This window comes from Oncorhynchus clarkii, chromosome 26 (genome assembly GCF_045791955.1).
Source record: "Oncorhynchus clarkii lewisi isolate Uvic-CL-2024 chromosome 26, UVic_Ocla_1.0, whole genome shotgun sequence".
Classification (NCBI taxonomy): domain Eukaryota; kingdom Metazoa; phylum Chordata; class Actinopteri; order Salmoniformes; family Salmonidae; genus Oncorhynchus; species Oncorhynchus clarkii.
In genome coordinates, this window is record NC_092172.1 from 44,103,402 (window position 1) to 44,129,892 (window position 26,491).

Here is a 26,491-nt window from a genome sequence, read left to right on the forward strand (position 1 = left end):
CGCGCGGCTCCCGCAGCGCGACGACGCCGGCCTCGAGGACGACCCGGAGGACAAGGCGCAGGGCGATCCGAATGGAGGCGGTGAAACTCCCTTAGCATAGGAGGATCCAGTACGTCCTCCACCGGCACCCAGCATCTCTCCTCCGGACCGTACCCCTCCCAGTCCACGAGGTACTGAAGACCCCCCACCCGACGCCTCGAGTCCAGTATGGACCGAACTGCATACGCCGGCGCCCCCCCGATGTCCAGGGGGGGCGGAGGGACCTCCCGCACCTCATCTTCTTGAAGCGGACCAGCCACCACCGGCCTGAGGAGAGACACATGAAACGAGGGGTTAATACGGTAATACGGGGGGAGCTGTAACCTATAACACACCTCGTTTATTCTCCTCAGGACTTTGAATGGCCCCACAAACCGCGGACCCAGCTTCCGGCAGGGCAGGTGGAGGGGCAGGTTTCGGGTCGAGAGCCAGACCCGGTCCCCCGGTGTGTACACCGGGGCCTCGCTGCGATGGCGGTCGGCACTGGCCTTCTGCCGTGCTTCGGCCCGTTTAAGGTACCCATGGGCGGCCTCCCAGGTTTCCCTTGAGCGTTTCACCCAATCGTCCACCGCAGGAGCCTCGGTCTGGCTCTGATGCCATGGTACCAGGACCGGCTGATAGCCCAACACACATTGGAAGGGCGACGGGTTCGTAGAGGAGTGGGGGAGTGAGTTCTGGGCCATCTCCGCCCAGGGGATGTACTTCGCCCACTCCCCTGGCCGGTCCTGGCAATACGACCGCAGAAACCTACCCACATCCTGGTTCACTCTTTCCACCTGCCCATTACTCTCGGGGTGAAACCCAGAGGTCAGGCTGACCGAGACCCCCAAACGTTCCATGAATGCCTTCCACACCCTGGACGTGAACTGGGGACCCCGATCAGAAACAATATCCTCAGGCACCCCGTAGTGCCGGAAGACGTGAGTAAACAGGGCCTCCGCCGTCCGTAGGGCCGTAGGGAGACCGGGCAAAGGGAGGAGACGACAGGACTTAGAAAACCGATCCACAACGACCAGGATTGTGGTGTTGCCCTGTGACGGTGGCAGATCGGTCAAGAAGTCAACCGACAGGTGTGACCAAGGCCGCTGTGGAACGGGAAGGGGTTGTAACTTCCCTCTGGGCAGGTGCCTAGGAGCCTTGCACTGAGCGCACACTGAGCAGGAGGACACATAAACCCTCACGTCCTTGGCTAAAGTGGTCCACCAGTACTTCCCACTAAGACATCGCACCGTCCTCCCAATCCCCGGATGACCAGAGGAGGGGGATGTGTGAGCCCACCAAATTAACCTGTCTCTAACCTCCAGCGGAACATACACCCGTCCCGCTGGACATTGTGGTGGAGTGGGCTCAACACGCGATGCTCGCTCAATGTCTGCGTCCACCTCCCACCTTACAGGTGCCACTAGACAAGAAGCCGGGAGGATGGGCGCAGGATCAATGGCCCGCTCCTCCGTATCATATAGTCGGGACAGTGCGTCTGCCTTAGTGTTCTGGGAGCCTGGTCTATAGGAGATGGTAAACCTAAATCGGGTGAAAAACATGGCCCACCTTGCCTGACGAGGGTTCAGTCTCCTCGCTGCCCGAATGTACTCTAGATTACGGTGGTCAGTCCAGATGAGGAAAGGGTGCTGGGCCCCCTCAAGCCAATGTCTCCACACCTTCAGGGCTCTGACAACAGCTAGCAGCTCCCGATCCCCCACGTCATAGTTTCGCTCCGCCGGGCTGAGCTTCTGAGAAAAGAAAGCACAGGGGCGGAGCTTCGGTGGCGCACCCGAGCGCTGGGAGAGCACGGCTCCAACCCCAGCCTCGGATGCGTCCACCTCCACTATAAATGCCAAAGAGGGGTCCGGATGCGCCAGCACGGGAGCCGAGGTAAAAAGAGCCTTCAGGCGACCAAAAGCCCTGTCCGCCTCAGCCGACCACCCCAGACGCGTCGGCCCCCCCTTCAGCAGTGACGTAATGGGCGCAGCCACCTGCCCAAAACCCCGGATAAACCTCCGGTAGTAGTTGGCAAACCCTAAGAACCGCTGCACCTCCTTTACCGTGGTTGGAGTCGGCCAATTACTCACGGCTGCAATGCGGTCATCCTCCATCACCAACCCCGATGTGGAAATGCGATATCCAAGGAAGGAGACGGCCTGTTGGAAGAACGAGCATTTCTCAGCCTTGACGTACAGGTCATGCTCCAACAGTCTCCCAAGTACCCTGCGCACCAGAGACACATGCGCGGCCCGTGTAGCGGAATAGACCAGAATATCATCGATGTAAACCACCACACCCTGACCGTGCAGATCCCTGAGAATCTCATCCACAAAAGATTGGAAGACTGCTGGAGCATTCTTCAAACCGTACGGCATGACGAGGTACTCATAATGGCCGGATGTGGTACTAAACGCCGTCTTCCACTCATCTCCCTTCCGGATACGCACCAAGTTATATGCACTCCTGAGATCCAGTTTTGTGAAAAACCGTGCTCCGTGAAATGACTCAATCGCCGTGGCAATGAGAGGTAGCGGGTAACTATACCCCACCGTGATGGAATTTAGACCTCTATAGTCAATGCACGGACGCAGACCACCCTCCTTCTTCTTCACAAAAAAGAAACTCGAGGAGGCAGGTGAGATGGAGGGCTGAATGAACCCCTGCCCCAGAGATTCCGATATGTATGTCTCCATAGCCACCGTCTCCTCCTGTGACAGGGGATACACGTGACTCCTGGGAAGTGCAGCGCCTACCAGGAGATTTATCGCACAATCCCCTCGTCGATGAGGTGGTAATTGGGTCGCCTTCTTTTTACAGAAGGCGATAGCCAAATCGGCATATTCTGAGGGAATGTGCACGGTGGAGACTTGGTCTGGACTCTCCACCGTTGTAGCACCGATGGAAACTCCTACACACCTGCCTGAGCACTCCTCCGACCACCCCTGTAGAGCCCTCTGTTGCCACGAAATCCTGGGGTTGTGACGGGCCAACCAGGGGATCCCCAACACCACCGGAAACGCAGGAGAATCAATGAGGAAGAGACTAATTCTCTCCTCATGACCCTCCTGCGTAACCATATCCAGTGGAGCCGTGGCCTCCCTGACTAGCCCTGACCCTAATGGTCGGCTATCTAAGGCGTGCACTGGGAAGGGTTTATCCAGCTGAACAAGGGGAATCCCTAACCTGTTCGCTAAACCGCGGTCAATAAAATTCCCCGCCGCGCCTGAATCTACTAGCGCCTTATGCCGGGAAAGAGGGGAAAATTTAGGAAAAACAATCCATACATACACGTGACCAACAGGGGGCTCTGGGTGAGCCTGGTGCCGACTCACCTGAGGTGTCCGGGCAGTGCTCGGCCTGGCGTCTCGACTCCCGGGGGGACCCCCCCAGCACCGGTCAGCAGTGTGCCCTCTGCGACCACAGCTGGCACAGGAAAGGCCCCCTCCTCCGGTCGCCCTCGCTGAAGCACCTCCTAGCTCCATGGGTGTTGGAGTGGTGGAGCTGGGAGATGGAACTGACAGAGCCCGATCTGGACGTCCGCGGGTCGCCAGCAAGTTGTCCAACCGAATGGACATGTCAATCAATTGGTCCAAGGACAGGGTGGTGTCTCTACAGGCCAGCTCCCTACGGACGTCCTCACGCAAACTACACCTATAGTGATCGATCAAGGCCCTGTCGTTCCATCCCACGCCAGCGGCCAAGGTCTGGAACTCTAGAGCAAAGTCCTGAGCACTCCTCCTCTCCTGCCTCAGATGGAACAGCCGTTCACCCGCCGCTCGACCCTCAGGTGGGTGATCAAACACGGCCCGAAAGCGGCGGGTGAACTCTGGGTAGTGGTCCCTCGCCGAGTCAGGATCGTTCCACACCGCGTTGGCCCACTCCAGGGCTTTACCTGCGAGGCAGGAGACGAGGGCGTTCACGCTCTCACCCCCCGAAGGAGCCGGACGAACGGTCGCCAGGTATAGGTCCATCTGGAGTAAGAAACCCTGGCACCCGGCCGCCGTCCCATCATACTCCCTCGGGAGGGTGAGTCGAATTCCACTGTGCTCAGGCAATGAAGGAGAGGGTAGTGGTACTGGTTGGGGTGTAGCTGATAACGGTGTGGGAAGGCCACCTCTCTCCCATCTCCCCATCGTCGCCATCACCTGATCCATGGCGGTCCCCAGTCGGTGTAACACTGCCGTGTGGTGTTGAACTCGCTCCTCCACGGACCCTGGAAGTGCGTCTGCTCCTGCTGACTCCATAATTATATTGGTGCAGGATTCTGTGATAACATGCGTCTTGGTGAGAGGTGTAGGAGTCAGGCGCAGGAGAGCAGGGATGTCTGAGGAGCGTGTTTAATAATAGTCCAGCAATGCAAATGGCACAGAACAAAAATCCCCAAACTACGCTCTCGAATAATCGTGCAAACACACGGAGGAACTAACACAGTTCCGACACTTTACATACACGTGCGTAAATGCGAAAAAAACAACAAACATCAAATACCATCGAACGCAATACACACAAGTCTAATCCTGCACGAATTACGGCAGGTAACAGCTGCCCTATATACCCACAGAAATCAAAGCAATTGAAAACCAGGTGTGAAAAGAAACACAGACAAAACAACCAGAAAAAGAAAAAGGGATCGGTAGTGGCTAGTAGACCGGCGACGCCGAGCGCCGAGCGCCGCCCGAACAGGGAGAGAAGTTACCCTCGGTAGAAGTCGTGACAGACAGGGTGATATTGGAGCTGATTTAGTGACATAATGACAGGGTGATATTGGAGCTGATTTAGTTAGAGAATGACAGGGTGATATTGGAGCTGATTTAGTGACATAATGACAGGGTGATATTGGAGCTGATTTAGCTAGAGAATGACAGGATGATATTGGAGCTGATTTAGTGACGTAATGACAGGGTGATATTGGAGCTGATTTAGTTAGAGAATGACAGGGTGATATTGGAGCTGATTTAGTGACATAATGACAGGGTGATATTGGGGCTGATTTAGTGAGAGAATGACAGGGTGATATTGGAGCTGATTTAGTGACATAATGCGAGGGTGATATTGGAGCTGATTTAGTGAGAGAATGACAGGGTGATATTGGAGCTGATTTAGTGACATAATGACAGGGTGATATTGGAGCTGATTCGGGTTAGAGAATGACAGGGTGATATTGGAGCTGATTCAGTTAGAGAATGACAGGGTGATATTGGAGCTGATTTAGTGAGAGAATGACAGGGTGATATTGGAGCTGATTTAGGTAGAGAATGACAGGGTGATATTGGAGCTGATTTAGTGAGAGAATGACAGGGTGATATTGGAGCTGATTTAGTGACATAATGACAGGGTGATATTGGAGCTAATTTAGTGAGAGAATGACAGGGTGATATTGGAGCTGAATTAGTGACATAATGACAGGGTGATATTGGAGCTGATTTAGTGAGAGAATGACAGGGTGATATTGGAGTTGATTTAGCTAGAGAATGACAGGGTGATATTGGAGCTGATTTAGCTAGAGAATGACAGGGTGATATTGGAGCTGATTTAGGTAGAGAATGACAGGGTGATATTGGAGCTGATTCTACCACAAGGTATAGCCTTCTCGTCACCTTGACAACTGAGTAAATAATCATATAGATCCAGTCATACAGTCCTCATTTACGTCCCAAACATTCACCCTATTCCCTACTGAAAATAGTGCACTACCTATGACCAGAGTCCCATCGTAAGTAGTGCACTATGTAGAGAATAGTGTGACATTTAGGTCGTAATCCTATCATCAGGGCCAGCATCTCAACCCTCCAGTTCAGAGAGGTGATAGAACGACGTCAGTCTCCTGGGCGTTATGTGAAGTGACCATTTTAAACCACTTGAGGTTCTGTCTGAAGACTCAGCCACTTGAAATAAATATGGCAGAAAAGGATGATGAATAGGAGAAAACATCTGATGTATTAAAGAAGCCCTGGCATAGAATAAAAAGAGATCTGATCGACAGGAGCGGCCTCTGGGATGTGGACGGCCTGGGTCAAAACACACTCACAATCAGAGGCTGTAGACGGCCTGGGTCCATTACTCACTCACAATCAGAGGCTGTAGATGGCCTGGATCCAATACCAACTCACAATCAGAGGCTGTAGATGGCCTAGTTCAATACCCAATCACAATCAGAGGCTGTAGATGGCCAGGATCCAATACCCAATCACAATTAGAGGCTGTAGTTTGCCTGGATCCAATACCAACTCACAATCAGAGGCTGTAGATGGCCTGGATCCAATACCCAAAACACAATCAGAGGCTATAGATGGCCTAGTTCAATACCCACTCACAATCAGAGGCTGTAGACGGCCTGGGTCCATGACCCACTCACAATCAGAGGCTGTGGACGGTCTGGGTCCATTACCCACTCACAATCAGAGGCTGTAGATGTTCTGGGTCCAATACCCACTCACAATCAGAGGCTGTAGGTGGCCTGGGTCCATGACCCACTCACAATCAGAGGCTGTAGACGGCCTGGGTCCAATACCCACTCACAATCAGAGGCTGTAGATGTTCTGGGTCCAATACCCACTCACAATCAGAGGCTGTAGATGGCCTGGGTCCATTACCCACTCACAATCAGAGGCTGTGGATGGCCTGGGTCCATTACCCACTCACAATCAGAGGCTGTGGATGGCCTGGGTCAATACCCACTCACAATCAGAGGCTTTAGATGTTCTGGGTCCAATACCCACTCACAATCAGAGGCTGTAGATGTTCTGGGTCCAATACCTACTCACAATCAGAGGCTGTAGACGGCCTGGGTCCAATACCCACTCACAATCAGAGGCTGTAGATATTCTGGGTCCAATACCCACTCACAATCAGAGGCTGTAGATGTTCTGGGTCCAATAGTACCTTATTGGCTCTGGTCAAAGTAGTCAACATCCTGCAGACTGCATCAATGCTACCTGGCGTCTGATAAAAACCTCCCTGTGGTCTCTGGAAGGAGTTTGATCATTTGAAAAGTTTCAGTTCTCTGAACTATGAGCACTACGGCTCCACTACACACTCAGAGGTTACATCCCAAATCGCAACCTATTTCCTATATATAATATTTTTGTCCAGCTCTGCACAATGCTACAGCACTACGTTTCTGTCTGGCTCCCAACTCAGAACCCACTCAGAAATGTCTCCCTGGGAGGGCCAGATTACAGAGAAGAGGTAAAGGGAGGATGGGAGAACAGGAGAAGTTGGGCTGTTGAGCGATAACATCCTGCAGACTGGATCAATGCTACCTGACGCTGAAGAAAACCTCCCTGTGGTCTCTGGAAGAAGTTATATAAGTTGCAGTAGCTGTGAATGGGTTCTGACGCTGAAGAAAACGTCCCTGTGGTCTCTGGAAGGAGTTTTATAAGATGCAGTAGCTGTGAATTGGGTTCTGAGACAGCATATCTCCAGTAGAATATATCTAAGCTTGTGTCCCAATTTGCACCGTATTCAGTGCACTACTTTTAACCAGGGCGCCGGTCCAAGGTAATGCAGTATATAGAGGATAGGGTGCCATCTGGGAAGCAGACTAAGAGCAGAGGTCTTCCATCAGATCAACTCTGATGTACTCTAAAGAAACACACACAATGAAACAGTGCAACTTTCTCCAGTCAAGTTCTGTCCCTTAGCAGGAAGTCAGACTGCGGTGTGAGAGACACTGTTTTACAGTTGTAGTTGTTGGCTTTAGAGTGAGTATTTCTCAGAGACAAAACCCTCCTATAGAAGTTGTGACTTGTGTTTGTTGGAGTTAACACCTGAATATTATTTAGCAGTCCTCCACTATGAAGAGAACAGGAAGTCATGTGACCAGAGCCCTATAGCCCCTGGTCAGAAGTCCTCCATACATGAAGGGCACTTTTCGGCATTTGCTGTATGATCGATGAGAATCTCCATATTGCAAATGTACAGTCCCTTACTAGGCGTCCGTGAATGCTTTTAAAAAATTGCCGATGGTGGCGGGCCATGCTAGATCTTCCGGGAAGTCAAACAAAGTCTCTCAGACATTCGGTTTCCGTTTTACAATTTTTTTAAATGTTGGTAATTTTTCCGCTGTCACGGTAAATTCCATGTTTTTTTTCCCCCAAAAAAGTTAGATCCAGTTGCAGCGTGTTCAAACGAATCTGTTAAGGTGGGTTCGGAGCGCTGCGAAATTTGTGAGTTTCAGTAATCAACAGGCTCAAAGCCAGTCACATCAAACAGACGAAAAATCCGAAAAGCATCAGTAAAGTTCGTAAAAACATGTCAAACGATGTTTATTATCAATCCTCATGTTGTTTTTAGTCATAATAATCAATAACATTTGAACCGGGCAAAAGCTTTTTCACTTTTGGATGAGTGAACTGCCTCCTACTCTGTCCCAGATGCTAATATATGCATATTCTTATTAGTATTGGATAGAAAACACTCTGAAGTTTCTAAAACTGTTTGAATGATGTCTGTGAGTATAACAGAACTCATATGGTAGGCGAAAACCTGAGAAAAATCCAACCAGGAAGTGGGAAATCTGAGATTTGTAGTTTTTCAACTCAGCCCCCATTGAAGATACAGGGTGATATTAGTTATGTTTCACTTCCCAAGGCTTCCACTAGATGTCAACAGTATTTAGAACCTGTTTTGAGGATTCTATTCTTAAGGAGGGGCTCATAAGGGCTCTTTGAGTGAGTGGTCTGGCAGAGTGCCACAGCCCCAGTCTGGCGCGCTCACGTGAAAGGTAGCTTCGTTCCACTTCATTTGTACATACAGACAAAGGAATTGTCCGGTTGGAACATTACTGAAGTTCTATGTTAAAAACATGCTAAAGATTGATTCCATACTTAGGTTGGCATGTTTCTACGGACTGTAACGGAACTTTTTTAACTTTTCGTCCGATGTTCGGCGCGACCTGTACGCGCTTTTGGATTTGTTTACCAAATGCCCTAACAAAAGAAGATATTTGGACATAACTGACATTATCGAACAAATCAAACATTTATGGTGGAACTGGGATTCCTGGGAGTGCATTATGATGAAGATAATCAAAGGTAAGTTAATATTTAAAATGCTATTTCTGAGTAATGTTGACTACCCAATATGGAGGGTATCTTTTTGGCTGCTTTGTTGTCTAAAGGCTGTACTCAGATTATTGCATGGTTTGCTTTCTCCGTAAAGTTTTTTTGAAATCTGACACAGCGGTTGCATTAAGGGGAAGTTTATCTAAAGTTCCATGTATAATAGTCATATTTTTATCAATGTTTATTATGAGTATTTCTGCAAATTGTTGTGGCTCTCTGCATTATCACTGAATGTTTTAGAACTACCGAACGTAACGTGCCAATGTAAACTCAGATTTTTTTATATAAATATGAACTTTATCAAACAAAACATACATGTATTGTGTAACATGAAGTCCTATGAGTGTGTTTTGATGAAGATCATCAAAGGTTAGTGATGAATTTTATCTCTATTTCTGCTTTTTGTGACTCCTCTCTTTGGCTGAAAAAAACGGCTGTGTTTTCTGTGGCTTGGTGGTGACCTAACATAATTGTTTGTGGTGCTTTTGCTGTAAATCCTTTTTGAAATCAGACACTGTGGCTGGATTGAAGAGAATTGTATCTTTAAAATGGTGTAAATTTAATGATGAGATTTTTGCTGTTTTGAATTAGGCACCCTGCACTTTCACTGGCTGTTGCGGGGGGGGGGGGGGGGGGGGGGGTTACGCTAATCAGGTTAACATAGTGATATATATCATTTGGGCAGTATAAATGCTATTTGGACATGGTTCACTGACTTTTGGGTTTTGAAACCGACTTCCTATGATCATATATGGCAAATGGACATAACATCCTGATTTGGCACTTTCAATATGTTCATATTGCATTTTGACATTTCTTATGGCATTTGGCAATGGTTCACTGACTTTTGACTGACTTATGAATTCCTATGATATCATATTGCAAATGGACAAAACATATGCCTTATGGACAAGAAAAAATAATATGACAATAATATATGACTAAGGTATGTTCATACAGTTGCTATACATGTATAATTGACCCCAAAAAATTAAAGAATTTCAAAAAACGGTCCTAAAAAGCACTTTTTTAGAGGGTGATACATTTAATTTTCAAAATTTGACATTTGGGACTTGACTTGATGTCCATTTGCAATATGAAAATTAACGGTTGAGCGCGCTCACCATCTTTGGGATTTTTGATGTAAGACACTTGGCATTTGCCATATGCAATATGGTTTGAAAAAACTGCAGTCCAATTGAGTGATATTTGAAATTGTGTATATGTTTCGTCCAATGGCTATATGTTCCCATTCATTTTTGTCCATTTCACCTGAACAAGAGCCTCTCAGAGCATTCATAGTCAGCCCACAGACACCCCTATCAGATCACAGCAAAATCACAAGTTTACCTGAACAAAGCAATACTCAATCATGAGGCATCAAAGCCAAAGGAACGAAACAATATTAAGAAATGCGATAGATGGAAGGAAAGTAGTAGGGAAACCTACCAAAAAACAATTAGGCAACACATTCAATCCCTTTTAGACAATTTCCTGGACAAAACATTTCACTGTAATAGTGAAGGTAAACAGGGCAGTAGAAAACCTAAACAGCATAGGGTGGCAGGTAGCCTAGTGGTTAGAGCGTTGGACTAGTAGCCGAAAGGTTGCAAGATCGAATCCCCGAGCTGACAAGGTGAAAATCTGTCGTGCTGCCCCTGAACAAGGGAGTTAACCCACTGTTTCTAGGCTGACATTGAAAATAAGAATCTGATCTTAACTGACTTGCCATAAAGGTTAAAAAAAATATTTGACCTGTCGTAAGGTAAATGCCCAAATACATTTTTAAATGTCAAGCAGACAATCTAAGAAAATTAACAATGATAAAGTAAATTTAGAAACCTGTCCAACCAAAAACATAGAGACCCAGAAAACCCGAGTCTACTTCTTAGCTATGGTGAATCACTTTAACAATACGAGAACACAGAAATATGGAAAAAGAAGGAATGGCACCTCAGCTCAATGTAATGAAGAAACCAGAGAATCTAATCCCTTCTGGGACAATTGGAACACACTAAAAAATAACACAAAAGGTTATCTATCCCAAACGGAGATGTATCGATAAACCCCTTTTCCTGTGTTACAAACAGCAAAAACATATACTGTAAGTGGTGATGCATTACAGTAGGCAATCATGAACAACAGTTTCATCAGAAAAACACATTAAGCTGTGAAATAGTACTGTATATTGTTGTGGAACTGTGTAGGACACATTAAGCTGTGAAATAGTACTGTATATTTGTATATACATTAAGGTGAGTTATGACCAAATGGGTTGAACCAAGGGTTTACAGAGGAGTGTTGAACCAAGGGTTTACAGGGGAGTGCTGACCAAATGGGTTGAACCAAGGGTTTTACAGGGGAGTGCTGACCAAATGGGTTGAACCAAGGGTCTACATTAAGGCTGAGTAAAGTTCCACCACCTCAGGTTGAGAGAGAGAGAGCAAAGACCAACAGTCAGTCAGAACTCTCCTCCTCTCCTCTCTCCTCGTCCTCCATGTCTCCTCATCCTCCATGTCTCCTCCTCCCCCTCCACTCTCCTCTCATCCATGTCTCCTACTCTCCTCCTCCTCCATGCCTCCTCCATGTCTCCTCCTCTCCTCTCAAATGCCTCTTCCTCTCCTCCTCCTCCATACCTCCTCCTCTCCTCCTCCTCCTCCTCCTCCTCGCCTCCTCCTCTCCTCCTCCTCAATGCCTACTCCTCTCCTCCTCCTCCATGCCTCCTCTCCTCTCCTCCTCCTCCTCCTCTCAGTAGTAAACGTCTGGTCTATAATGGGGGTTTGGTGCTTTTTTTACGCATTTCTGGGTACATTAGCATCAGTTAATTGGCACCATTTGCTCAATGAGCTTCCTTGAGTAAGTAAATTACTTTGTCACTAATTGTCACTAATTATCAAGCTGAACAAGTGGAATCAGCCTCACCATTCCTAGTGGAAGTGAGACACAATATGGGGGGGACAGAGGAAGGGGAGGGAGAAGGGGGTGAGAAGGCAAGGAGGGACAGGGATAGCAGAGATAAACACTACCAATCAATGTATAGTAGAATGAAAATATACAGGGCTAGTCAGAAACACTACCAATCAATGAGGGCCTTAGTCCTGTTCACCGTTATTACATGTGCTGTAAAATAATGCTGTATTCCTGGAACAAGGACAACAGACTGGGTGTATTGTGGAGATTATTGCTGACAGCCTTTCAGTTTCTGATATGCAACACATTCTACTGGGAGATCTAGGTCTTCAAACACTGAAACAAGATATGGGAAACAACTGTAGAAAGGTAGAACAAAAGGTAGTGGGAAACTGAGGAAGATTGGGAAGGCTGTCAGTTGTTTGATAGGTTAAATACGTAAACATTCTTACGAGTGTAAGCTGCTGGGGGCGGTCTCAGTTTTGGTTCAGTGGTCATGTCCCCTCCCTAGTATCACAACAGACAGTATTGGTTCATGTCCCCTCCCTAGTATCACTACAGACAGTATTGGTTCATGTCCCCTCCCTAGTATCACTACAGACAGTATTGGTTCATGTCCCCTACCTAGTATCACTACAGACAGTATTGGTTCATCTCCCCTCCCTAGTATCACTACAGACAGTATTGGTTCTGTGTTCATGTCCCCTCCCTAGTATCACTACAGACAGTATTGGTTCTGTGTTCATGTCACCTCCCTAACATCACTCTACAGACAGTATTGGTTCATGTTCCCTCCCTAACATCACTCTCCAGACAGTATTGGTTCATGTCCCCTCCCTAGTATCACTACAGACAGTATTGGTTCTGAGTTCATGTCCCCTCCCTAACATCACTCTACAGACAGTATTGGTTCTGTGTTCATGTCCCCTCCCTAGTATCACTAGACAGTGTTGGTTCATGTCCACTCCCTAACATCACTCTACAGACAGTATTGGTTCATGTCCCCTCCCTAACATCACTCTACAGACAGTATTGGTTCATGTCCTCTCCCTAGTATCACTCTCCAGACAGTATTGGTTCTGTGTTCATGTCCCCTCCCTAGTATCACTACAGAAAGTATTGGTTCTGTGTTCATGTACCCTCCCTAGCATCACTCTACAGACAGTATTGGTTCATGTCCCCTCCCTAACATCACTTTACAGACAGTATTGGTTCATGTCCCCTCCCTAGTATCACTACAGACAGTATTGGTTCTGAGTTCATGTCCCCTCCCTAACATCACTCTACAGACAGTATTGTTACAAATGTTTTTGAAGTGTATGTCATATATCTAGGAGATATAAGAAAGCTCAGGAAATGTGTATAAATGTTTTGACACATTTAACCCCTTGTTGTTGTTGTTGGCACAAAACGACCTTTGTTCTTCCATTATTTTGTCAGGGTTACCTTCAGACCAGTCCCATAACACTGCTGGGGGAAATAGAACGAAACGGAGAACGCCGTCGTGTTGGTGAGAGTCTCCCCTTCTTACAGTGGGGTAAAACAGTTCAGACACCTCAGACAAAAGTTGACACGTCGGCGTTACCGACTTCAGACGAGTCACTCGTGGAGGTCATACAGCACAACGGAGAACACCGTCGTGTTGGTGAGAGTCTCCCCTTCTTACAGTGGGGTAAAACAGTTCAGACACCTCAGACAAAAGTTGACACGTCGGCGTTACCGACTTCAGACGAGTCACTCGTGGAGGTCATACAGCACAACGGAGAACATACCGACTTCAGACGAGTCACTCGTGGAGGTCATACAGCACAACGGAGAACATACGAACTTCAGACGAGTCACTCGTAGAGGTCATACAGCACAACAGAGAACATACGGACTTCAGACGAGTCACTCGTAGAGGTCATACAGCACAACGGAGAACATACGGATTTCAGACGAGTCACTCGTGGAGGTCATACAGCAAAACGGAGAACACCGTATTAGTTTGTTCGCCAGACCGTTAGGATGCTACCGACGTTTTCAGGATGTCTACCGGTCTGATGAACAGCGGTATAAATCTGACTCTTTCCACCTCAGATACGGAAGGGCGACAGGGAGGATGCTGTGTATTGAGACATTTCCACCTCAGATACGGAAGGGCGACAGGAGGATGCTGTGTATTAAGACATTTCCACCTCAGATAGGGAAGGGCGACAGGAGGATGCTGTGTATTGAGACATTTCCACCTCAGATACGGAAGGGCGACAGGAGGATGCTGTGTATTAAGACATTTCCACCTCAGATAGGGAAGAGCGACAGGAGGATGCTGTGTATTAAGACATTTCCACTGCAGATAGGGAAGGGCGACAGGGAGGATGCTGTGTATTGAGACATTTCCACCTCAGATAGGGAAGGGCGACAGGAGGATGCTGTGTATTAAGACACAGCCCATGCAGAAAAGGCATCTCCAGCTTATTAAACTGACAGATATAAATGTTTTTATAAATTATGTTACTTAGATTGACGCACCGGTACGTCAATAGACTCAATACTATAAAAAATATGAAACTAGTTCCGTTCCAAATGTCAAGATGTGGAGGGCAAAACATGAGAGAGAGTTGGAGGCAGAAGGAAAGGGAGATGCAGAGACCAAAGCCAGCTTAGAAATGGCAGAAGCTTTAACAGTTATTATTATGGCCTCACTGGAAATAATAGAATTGGCCACACGCTTCGTAACTTTCAGAATATGTCAAAGATACATTTTAATCTCCCACAAAAAAATTAATCATTGATTAAAAGAAGAAGCTTTCCTTCTAGTTGTTTTTCGCAGCCAGAAGGGAAAATTGATTTTTACTCTTTTCCACCATTGCTACTAGATCTGATCGTGGGTCCTGTCCATAATCGTTATCTGGGCCCTGCAACATTTGTCCAAAACATATTGCTGAATATAGAAAAGGGTTTTACCCACCGACTTTCTTCTGAAGGTGATGCAGCGACGCTGGCAACCGGAGAGTCAGACCCCAGTCAGGTCAAAGTCAGGTCCCAGTCAGGTCCCAGTCAGACCCCAGTCAGACCCCAGTCAGACCCCAGTCAGGTCTCAGTCAGACCCCAGTCAGGTCCCAGTCAGGTCCCAGTCAGACCCCAGTCAGGTCCCAGTCAGACCCCAGTCAGACCCCAGTCAGCCAGCTGCCCAGTATGGTCCCAGTCAGCCAGCTGCCCAGTATGGTCCCAGTCAGCCAGCGGGCCAGTATGGTCCCAGTCAGCCAGCGGGCCAGTCAGGTCCCAGTCAGCCAGCTGGCCAGTCAGACCCCAGTCAAACCCCAGTCTACCAGCTGGTCAGTCAAACCCCAGTCAAACCCCAGTCTACCAGCTGGTCAGTCAGACCCCAATCAAACCCCAGTCTACAAGCTGGCCAGTCAGACCCCAGTCTACCAGCTGGCCAGTCAGACCCCAGTCAGCCAGCTAGCCAGTCAGACCCCAGTCAAACCCTGGTCTACCAGTTGGCCAGTCAGACCCCAGTCAGACCCCAATTAAACCCCAGTCTACCAGCTGGTCAGTCAGACCCCAATCAAACCCCAGTCTACAAGCTGGCCAGTCAGACCCCAGTCTACCAGCTGGCCAGTCAGACCCCAGTCAGCCAGCTAGCCAGTCAGACCCCAGTCAAACCCCAGTCTACCAGCTGGCCAGTCAGACCGCAGTCTACCAGCTGGCCAGTCAGACCCCAGTCTACCAGCTGGTCAGTCAGACCCCAGTCTACCAGCTGGCCAGTCAGACCCCAGTCAGCCAGCTGGCCAGTCAGACCCCAGTCAAACCCCAGTCTACCAGCTGGCCAGTCAGACCCCAGTCTACCAGCTGGCCAGTCAGACCGCAGTCTACCAGCTGGCCAGTCAGACCCCAGTCAGCCAGCTGGCCAGTCAGACCCCAGTCAGCCAGCTGGCCAGTCAGACCCCAGTCTTCCAGCTGGCCAGTCAGACCCCAGTCTTCCAGCTGACCAGTCAGACCCCAGTCAGCCAGCTGGCCAGTCAGACCCCAGTCAGCCAGCTGGCCAGTCAGACCCCAGTCAGCCAGCTGGCCAGTCAGACCCCAGTCTACCAGCTGGCCAGTCAGACCCCAGTCTACCAGCTGGCCAGTCAGACCGCAGTCTACCAGCTGGCCAGTCAGACCCCAGTCAGCCAGCTGGCCAGTTTGTTTATTCCATGTGTAACTCTGCTGTTGTTGTTTGTGTCGTACTGCTTTGCTTTATTCTTGGCCAGGTCGCAGTTGTAAATGAGAACTTGTTCTCAACTGGCCTACCTGCTTAAATAAAGGTGAAATCAAATTTATTAAAATAAAAGTTTGGTGGAGGAGGAGTAACAGTCTGGGGCCATTTTTCATGGTTCGGGCCCCTCAGTTCCAGTGAAGGGAAATCTTAACGCTGCAGCATACAGTGACATTCTAGACAATTCTGTGCTTCCAACTTTGTGGGAACAGTTTGGGGAAGGCCCTGTCCTGTTTCAGCATGCTGTTCCAGCAATGCCAACGTGCACAAATCAAGATCCATACAGAAATGGTTTGTCGAGATCAGCGTGGAAGAACTTGACTGGCCTATACAAAGCCCTGACCTCAACCCCATCGAACACCTTTGGGGATGAGCCAGGACTAATCACCCAACATCAGTGCCAGACTTCACTAATGCTCTTGTGACTGAATGGAAGTCCCAGCTGCAATGTTCTATGATCTAGTGGAAAGCCTTCCCAGAAGAGTGGAGACTGTTATAGCAACAAAAGGGCGACCAACTCCATATTTTTTAATTTTTTGTATTTAACCTTTATTTAACTTTAATTAATGCCAATGATTTATGGAATGAGATGTTGGAGGAGCAGGTGTCCACATACGTTTGGTCATGTAGTGCACTATGACTTACCCTTCAATCCAAACTTGTTGCCTCGGCCATATTTGTTGATGAGAATGAAGAGGACGATGAGGAGAACACTGGTGAAACCAGCCAGACCTATTGCTATCGACACCTGGAGACAGACAGACAGGTTAGGAGACAGACAGACAGGTTAGGAGACAGACAGACAGGTTAGGAGACAGACAGACTGGTGAAACCAGCCAGACCTACTGCTATCGACACCTGGAGACAGACAGACAGGTTAGGAGACAGACAGACAGGTTAGGAGACAGACAGATAGGTTAGGATACAGACAGACAGACAGACAGACAGACAGACAGACAGACAGACAGGTTAGGAGACAGACAGACAGGTTAGGAGACAGACAGACTGGTGAAACCAGCCAGACCTACTGCTATCGACACCTGGAGACAGACAGACAGGTTAGGAGACAGACAGACAGGTTAGGAGACAGACAGACAGGTTAGGATACAGACAGACTGGTGAAACCAGCCAGACCTACTGCTATCGACACCTGGAGACAGACAGACAGGTTAGGAGACAGACAGACAGGTTAGGAGACAGACAGATAGGTTAGGATACAGACAGACAGACAGACAGACAGACAGACAGACAGACAGACAGACAGACAGGTTAGGAGACAGACAGACAGGTTAGGAGACAGACAGACTGGTGAAACCAGCCAGACCTACTGCTATCGACACCTGGAGACAGACAGACAGGTTAGGAGACAGACAGACAGGTTAGGAGACAGACAGACAGGTTAGGAGACAGACAGACAGGTTAGGAGACAGACAGAGAGACAGGTGATTCTAGCCAGCCCCAGTACTGTGGACACCAGGAGACAGACAGAGAGACAGGTGATTCTAGCCAGCCCCAGTACTGTGGACACCAGGAGACAGACAGAGAGACAGGTGATTCTAGCCAGCCCCAGTACTGTGGAAACCAGGAGAACCTACACTACTTTTGAACAGAGCCCTATGGACTGTGGTCTAAAGTAGTGCCCTATGTAGGGATTAGTGTGCTATTTGAGATAGACCCTGTGTCATTATAAACTCACCCCAAACGTCTCCTCTTCCGGCTTGATGGCATTGTCTGATGGCACTGGGCTACCTGGAATACAGACAGAGACAGTAGGAGCACTGGAGAATACAACCTACTCCCAAATGGCACACTATTCCATAGTACACTAGCTTTGCCCAGGGCCCTCCTTGCCTTGTAGTGTGCTATATATGGAACAGGGTTCTATTTGGGACTCACTCTAACTCCAGAGCAGAATTGTGGAGTAAAAATCGACCGACAGGCTGGAGTCTTTAAATCCCATTTCACATAAAACAGTTTCCTTATCAGAAGATGTTATACACTGGAGGTTATTAATATAAAAGAACAGAGGACATGAACAGGACAAGCTGGAGCAGTGAACACACACACACACGGACTCACATACCACACACACACACACACACACACTCACATACCACACACACACTCACACGGACTCACATACCACACACACACTCGGACTCACACAACACACACTCACACAGACTCACACAACACACACTCACACAGACTCACACACCACACACACACAAACTCACACACACACACACACACAAACTCACACACACACACACACACACACACACACACACACACACACACACACACACACACACACACACCACACACACACAGACTCGCACCCACACACACAAACACACACAGACACAGAATCACACAACCATGAAATGGAGTCTCTGTTGGCTGCTGTCGGATAGAATCTGAAGGATGAGAGGAGGCTGAAGATCAGAGAGGAATTGGGGGTGTCTGTGTGTCTCTGTGTCTGTGTCGGTGTGTCTGTGTGTCTGTGTGTGTCTGTGTCTGTGTGTCTGTGTGTCTGTGTGTCTGTGTGTCTGTGTGTCTCTGTGTCTGTGTGTCGGTGTGTCTGTGACCGTGTGTCGGTGTGTCTGTGTGTCTGTGTGTCTCTGTGTCTGTGTGTCTGTGTGTGTTGAATTAGCAGTCCTTTTTATCAGCCCGTAACAACTATGAGCAGCACCTTCCCTCCCTTCAACCCTCCTGCCCTCTCTCCCTTCCTTCCTCCCTTCAACCCTACCTCCCTTCAACCCTCCCTTCAACCCTGCCTCCCTTCAACCCTCCCTTCAACCATGCCTCTCTTCAACCCTCCTGCCCTCTCCCTTCAACCCTGCCTCCCTTCAACCCTCCCTCCCTTCAATTCTGCCTCCCTTCAATTCTGCCTCCCTTCAACCCTCCCTTCAACCCTCCTCCCTTCAACCCTCCTGCCCTCTCTCCCTTCAACCCTCCCTTCAACCCTCCCCACCTTCAACCCTCCTTCCCTTCAACCTTCCCTCCCTCCCTTCAAACCTCCCTGCCTCCCTTCAAACCTCTCTCCCTCCCTTCAACCCTCCTTCCCTCCCTTCAACCATCCCTCCCTTCAACCCTCCCTCCCTTCAACCTTCCCTCCCTCCCTTCAAACCTCCCTCCCTCCCTTCAACCCTCCCTCCCTTCAAACCTCCCTCCCTCCTGCCCTCTTTCCCTCCAACCCTCCCTCCCTTCATCCCTCCCTCCCTTCAACCCTCCCTCCCTTCAACCCTACTATCCTATTTCCCTTCATCCCTCCCTTCATCCCACCCTCCCTTCATCCCCCCTCCCTCCCTTCAACCCTCCCTCCTTTCATCCCTCCCTGCCTTCATCCCTTCATCCCCCCCTCCCTCCCTTCATCCAACCCTCCCTTCATCCCTCCCTCCCTTCATCCCCCCTCCCTCCCTCCCTTCAACCCTCCTGCCCTCTTTCCCTTCATCCCTCCCTTCATCCCTCCCTCCCTCCCTTCAACCCTCCCTCCCTTCAACCCCCCTCCCTTCATCCCTCCCTTCAACCCTCCTGCCCTCTTTCCCTTCATCCCTCCCTTCATCCCACCCTGCCTTCAACCCTCCCTCTCTTCATCCAGGATAACTCCAATCATACAATCCAGGGTTATTCCAATCATACAATCCAGGGTTATTCCAATCATGTAATCCAGGGTTATTCCAATCATGTAATCCAGGGTTATTCCAATCATGTAATCCAGGGTTATTCCAATCATACAATCCAGGGTTATTCCAATCATACAATCCAAGGTAACTCCAATCATGTAATCCAGGGTTATTCCAATCATACAATCCAGGGTTATTCCAATCATACAATCCAGGGTTATTCCAATCATGTAATCCAGGGTTATTCCAATCATACAATCCAGGGTTATTCCAATCATACAATCCAGGGTTATTCCAATCATACAATCCTGGGTTATTCCAATCACACAATCCAGGGTTATTCCAATCATGTAATCCAGGGTTATTCCAATCATACAATCCAGGGTTATTCCAATCATACAATCCAAGGTTATTCCAATCATGTAACCCAGGGTTATTCCAATCATACAATCCAAGGTAACTCCAATCATACAATCCAGGGTTATTCCAGTCATACAATCCAGGGTTACGGTGACGTCCACTTCATGTAAACTAGGGTTGATACCGTTCCATCGACTCCATTCCAGACATTATTATGAGCCTTCCTCCCTGCCTGTTAGAACAGCTAGATCCCCATTCCATTGACTCCATTCCAGACATTATTATGAGCCCTCCTCAATGTCAGAACAGTTAGATCCCCGTTCCATTGACCCCCTTTACGCACACCTGGCAACCCTCATTATGCACACCTGGAAACCCTCATTACGTACACCTGGCAACCCTCATTATGCACACCTGGCAACCCTCCTTATGTACACCAGGCAACCCTCCTTATGAACACCTGGCAACCCTCATTATGTATACCTGGCAGCCATCATTATGCACACTCGGACTTCATTACTATCTTGATTACTCCCCTTTTATCTAGCTCTCTGTAGCCTCACTCATCAGGTAGTATTGGTTCTGTTCTCTTGTCCAGACGAGTCTCTTGTTTTGTATCTCTCCATGTTCGTTATTATTAAACTCACCAACTGCACCTGCTTCCTGCTTCCTGCTTCCTGACTCCTGACTCCTTCTTCCGGACTCCTGCTTCCTACTTCCTGACTCCTGTTCCTGCTTCCTGACTCCTGCTTCATGACCCTGCTTCCTGCTTCCCGACTCCTGCTTCCTACTTCCCGACTCCTGTTTCCTGACTCCTGCTTCCTGCTTCCTTCTTCCTGACTTCTGACTCCTACTTCCTGGCTCCTGCTTCCTGGCTCCTGCTTCCTGACTCCTGCTTCCTGGCTCCTGCTTCCTGGCTCCTGCTTCCTGGCTCCTGCTTCCTGACTCCTGCTTCCTGACTCCTGCTTCCTGACTCCTTCTTCCTGACTCCTTCTTCCTGACTCCTGCTTCCTGACTCCTGCTTCCTGCTTCCTGACTCCTGCTTCCTGACTCCTTCTTCCTGACTCCTTCTTCCTGACTCCTGCTTCCTGACTCCTGCTTCCCGCTTCCTGATTCCTGTTTCCTGCTTCCTGACTCCTTCTTCATGACACCTGCTTCCTGACACCTTCTTCCTGACTCCTTCTTCCTGCTTCCTGCTTTCTGACTCCTGCTTCCTGACACCTGCTTCCTGAATCCTGCTTCCTGACTCCTGCTTCCTGACTCCTGCTTCCTGACTCCTGCTTCCTGACTCCTGCTTCCTGACTCCTGCTTCCTGACTCCTGCTTCCTGACTCCTGCTTCCTGCTTCCTGACTCCTGCTTCCTGACTCCTTCTTCCTGACTCCTGCTTCCTGACTCCTGCTTCCTGACTCCTGCTTCCTGACTCCTTCTTCCTGACACCTGCTTCCTGACACCTGCTTCCTGACTCCTGACTCCTGCTTCCTGACTCCTGCTTCCTGACTCCTGCTTCCTGACTCCTGACATCTGCTTCCTGACTCCTTCTTCCTGACTCCTGACATCTGCTTCCTGACTCCTGCTTCCTGACTCCTGACATCTGCTTCCTGACTCCTGCTTCCTGACTCCTGCTTCCTGACTCCTGCTTCCTGACTCCTGCTTCCTGACTCCTGCTTCCTGACTCCTGCTTCCTGACCCCTGCTTCCTGACTCCTGCTTCCTGACTCCTGACATCTGCTTCCTGACATCTGCTTCCTGACTCCTGCTTCCTGACTCCTGCTTCCTGACTCCTGCTTCCTGACTCCTGCTTCCTGACTCCTGCTTCCTGACTCCTGCTTCCTGACTCCCTGCGTCTCCATTACAAGCTGTCTCAAAACAGAGCGGCGCGCCGTAACTCCACAATACAGAACTAACATTCACAACATAATAATAGAATAACACTAGTAAGTCAAAACACTTACCGTAGTCCACAATTTCTGAAAAATAGATGAAAAAGTGGTCATGTGAAATGAATGAATGAGTGAAAAGAGGGATATTCTGCTAACATTCATCAAGTTAATAAACCACCAATTCTCAGGGGTCAGACTGTCTTCTACCACTAGAGAATCTCTGAGCGATGTGAATAATCCCAATGGGGTCAGACTGTCTTCTACCACTAGAGAAGCTCTGAGTGATGTGAATAATCCCAATGGGGTCAGACTGTCTTTTACCACTAGAGAATCTCTGAGCGATGTGAATAATCCCAATGGGGTCAGACTGTCTTCTACCACTAGAGAAGCTCTGAGTGATGTGAATAATTCAAATGAGCTTTTATAGCTAAATCTGCTGCAATGCATCATTTCTCACTGTTCTGAGACCTATAGCTTTTGCTGTATGATGTGTCCCTGTCTAAGAAAATGTTGTGGTTACCGTCAGGGTCAGGGTCAAAGGGAGGAGCCGTGAGGAAGTGTCCGTAGACCGTCTTGGTGATGGTCCCCAGGGAGTTGGAGGCCTGCAGCGTGTAGTTTCCGTTATCGTAGTGTGTTGGGTTGATAAAAGTCAGACATCCCTCCAGATAGTCCCGGTAGAAATCCATCTCTGTTCTGATGTACTCACTCTGCAGGATCTCCCTCTGTGTACAATCATGATTAGAATACGGTTTCATTTTTTTTTACCTTTTCAAAAGACCCAGACTCTTGACATCAGTGGTTCTGAATCCTGAATCTGGGGGAACCCCAAGGGGTGGCTGTTTTGGGTTTTCCCCAAGCATTAGTCGCCTGATTGATATAACTAACTCAGCATCAAGCCGTTTATTGTTTCAGTTAGCTGTGTAGTTCTGGGGTAAAAACTAAAACCTGCACCTCTTGTGGTCTCTAAGACCAGAATATGTACATGCTGCTTTACATATTAGAAATGAATCAAAAGGAATAAAATCACACCTGTTTGTGGTACCATCGCAGCGTCGGGTAGGGATAGCCTCTCACTGTGAACTCTATGCAGGTGTCATGGCGCCGCTCAGGCTCGGACAGTTTCAGGATGACTGGTGGAACTGGAAGGGAAGCAGAGGAAACTGTGAAGGTTTTGACACAGCATGGCTCGGACAGTTTCAGGATGACTGGTGGAACTGGAAGGGGAGCAGAGGAAACTGTGGAGGTTTTGACACAGCATGCCTCGGACAGTTTCAGGATGACTTGTAGAACTGGAAGGGGAGCAGAGGACACTGTGAAGGTTTTGACACAGCATGGCTCGGACAGTTTCAGGATGACTGGTGGAACTGGAAGGGGAGCAGAGGACACTGTGAAGGTTTTGACACAGCATGGCTCGGACAGTTTCAGGATGACTGGTGGAACTGGAAGGGGAGCAGAGGAAACTGTGAAGGTTTTGACACAGCATGGCTCGGACAGTTTCAGGATGACTGGTGGAACTGGAAGAGGAGCAGAGGAAACTGTGAAGGTTTTGACACAGCATGGCTCGGACAGTTTCAGGATGACTGGTGGAACTGGAAGGGGAGCAGAGGAAACTGTGAAGGTTTTGACACAGCATGGCTCGGACAGTTTCAGGATGACTGGTAGAACTGGAAGAGGAGCAGAGGAAACTGTGAAGGTTTTGACACAGCATGGCTCGGACAGTTTCAGGATGACTGGTGGAACTGGAAGGGGAGCAAAAGAAACTGTGAAGGTTTTGACACAGCATGGCTCGGACAGTTTCAGGATGACTGGTGGAACTGGAAGGGGAAACTGAGGACAGAAGAAACTGTGACGATTTTGACACACAATGGTGTCTTCTAACTTTAATTAATGGTTGGCCAATTCCACAAGCTAGATTTCACAATGCAAAACATGAATGATTTAAACACTGGGATGATTAAACACTGATATGATTAAAACACTGATATGATTAAACCACTTAATAAAGACTAGTAGCTAGTTAGCTGGCTAGAGGACAGCTAGCCATGGCTAATAAAGACTAGTAGCTAGTAAGCTGGCTAGAGGACAGCTAGCTGCGGCTAATAAAGACTAGTAGCTAGTTATCTGGCTAGAGGACAGCTAGCCGTGGCTAATAAAGACTAGTAGCTAGTTAGCTGGCTAGAGGACAGCTAGCTGCGGCTAATAAAGACTAGTAGCTAGTTATCTGGCTAGAAGACAGCTAGCCGTGGCTAATAAAGACTAGTAGCTAGTTAGCTGGCTAGAGGACAGCTAGCTGCGGCTAATAAAGACTAGTAGCTAGTTAGCTGGCTAGAGGACAGCTAGCCATGGCTAATAAAGACTAGAAGCTAGTTAGCTGGCTAGAGGACAGCGAGCTGTGGCTAATAAAGACTAGTAGCTAGTTAGCTGGCTAGAGGACAGCTAGCCGTGGCTAATAATGACTAGTAGCTAGTTAGCTGGCTAGATAGAGGACAGCGAGCCGTGGCTAATAAAGACTAGTAGCTAGTTAGCTGGCTAGAGGACAGCTAGCTGTGGCTAATAAAGACTAGTAGCTAGTTAGCTGGCTAGAGGACAGCTAGCCGTGGCTAATAAAGACTAGTAGCTAGTTAGCTGGCTAGATGACCGCTAGCCGTGGCTAATAAAGACTAGTAGCTAGTTAGCTGGCTAGAGGACAGCTAGCCGTGGCTAATAAAGACTAGTAGCTAGTTAGCTGGCTAGCTCCTGATGGAAGTTCCAGTTATAAGGAATAGAAATAGCAGATCCGTACCACATTAGGTGAGGCGGGTTGCAGGAAAATATATTCAGTTCGTAGACAGAAAGTGAGATTAAGATGGATACCGGCTATTTACACGGGATAAGACAAAGACAGATACACACGTTCTACTGCACCACCACCGTGGATCCCAGGTGGGACAACCACATATCACATGAAAGCTAGGTGGGACAACCACATATCACATGATAGCTAGGTGGACAACCACACATCACATGATAGCTAGGTGGGACAACCACATATCACATGATAGCTAGGTGGACAACCACATATCACATGATAGCTAGGTGGGACAACCACATATCACATGATAGCTAGGTGGGACAACCACATATCACATGATAGCTAGGTGGGACAACCACATATCACATGATAGCTAGGTGGGACAACCACATATCACATGATAGCTAGGTGGGACAATCACATATCACATGATAGCTAGGTGGACAACCACATATCACGTGATAGCCAGGTGGGACAACCACATATCACATGATAGCTAGGTGGGACAACCACATATCACATGATAGCTAGGTGGGACACCACATATCACATGATAGCTAGGTGGGACACCACATATCACATGATAGCTAGGTGGGACAACCACATATCACAGTCACATGATAGCTAGGTGAACAACCACATATCACATGATAGCTAATTGGACAACCACATATCACATAATAGCTAGGTGTGACCACCACATTTCACAGTCACATGATAGCTAGGCGGGCAACCACATATCACAGTCACATGATAGCTAGGTGGACAACCACATATCACAAGATAGCTAGGTGGACAACCACATATCACAAGATAGCTAGTTGGACAACCACATATCACAAGATAGCTAGTTGGACGACCACATATCACAAGATAGACAGTTGGACAACCACATATCACAAGATAGCTAGTTGGACAACCACATATCATAAGATAGACAGTTGGACAACCACATATCACAGTCACATGATAGCTAGGTAGACAACCACATATCACAGTCACATGATAGCAAGGTGGACAACCACATATCACAGTCACATGATAGCTAGGTGGGACAACCACATATCACATGATAGCTAGGTGGGACAACCACATATCACATGATAGCTAGGTGGGACAACCACATATCACATGATAGCTAGGTGGGACAACCACATATCACATGATAGCTAGGTGGGACAACCACATATCACATGATAGCTAGGTGGGACAACCACATATCACATGATAGCTAGGTGGGACAACCACATATCACATGATAGCAAGGTGGACAACCACATATCACAGTCACATGATAGCTAGGTGGGACAACCACATATCACATGATAGCTAGGTGGGACAACCACATATCACATGATAGCTAGGTGGACAACCACATATCACATGATAGCTAGGTGGGACAACCAAATATCACATGATAGCTAGGTGGGACAACCACATATCACATGATAGCTAGGTGGGACAACCACATATCACATGATAGCTAGGTGGGACAACCACATATCACATGATAGCTAGGTGGACAACCACATATCACATATAGTTTCACATATATATCATATATGGCATTAGTAGTGCACTATAAAGGGAATAGG

The 26,491-nt window shown here is 48.3% G+C and overlaps 1 protein-coding gene across 1 annotated transcript in view; it reads right to left on the minus strand.

Annotated features, from left to right (window-relative positions):
- Positions 1-26,491, minus strand: part of LOC139384445 (NT-3 growth factor receptor-like) — a 130,012-nt gene that overhangs the window by 32,743 nt on the left and 70,778 nt on the right. The window contains exons 8-11 of the mRNA XM_071129211.1: positions 23,135-23,244; positions 22,626-22,827; positions 17,933-17,976; positions 16,882-16,984 (exon numbers count right to left, since the gene is read on the minus strand). Of these exons, the coding sequence (XP_070985312.1) occupies positions 16,882-16,984; positions 17,933-17,976; positions 22,626-22,827; positions 23,135-23,244 (459 nt within the window). The remainder of the gene's footprint in view (positions 1-16,881; positions 16,985-17,932; positions 17,977-22,625; positions 22,828-23,134; positions 23,245-26,491) is intronic.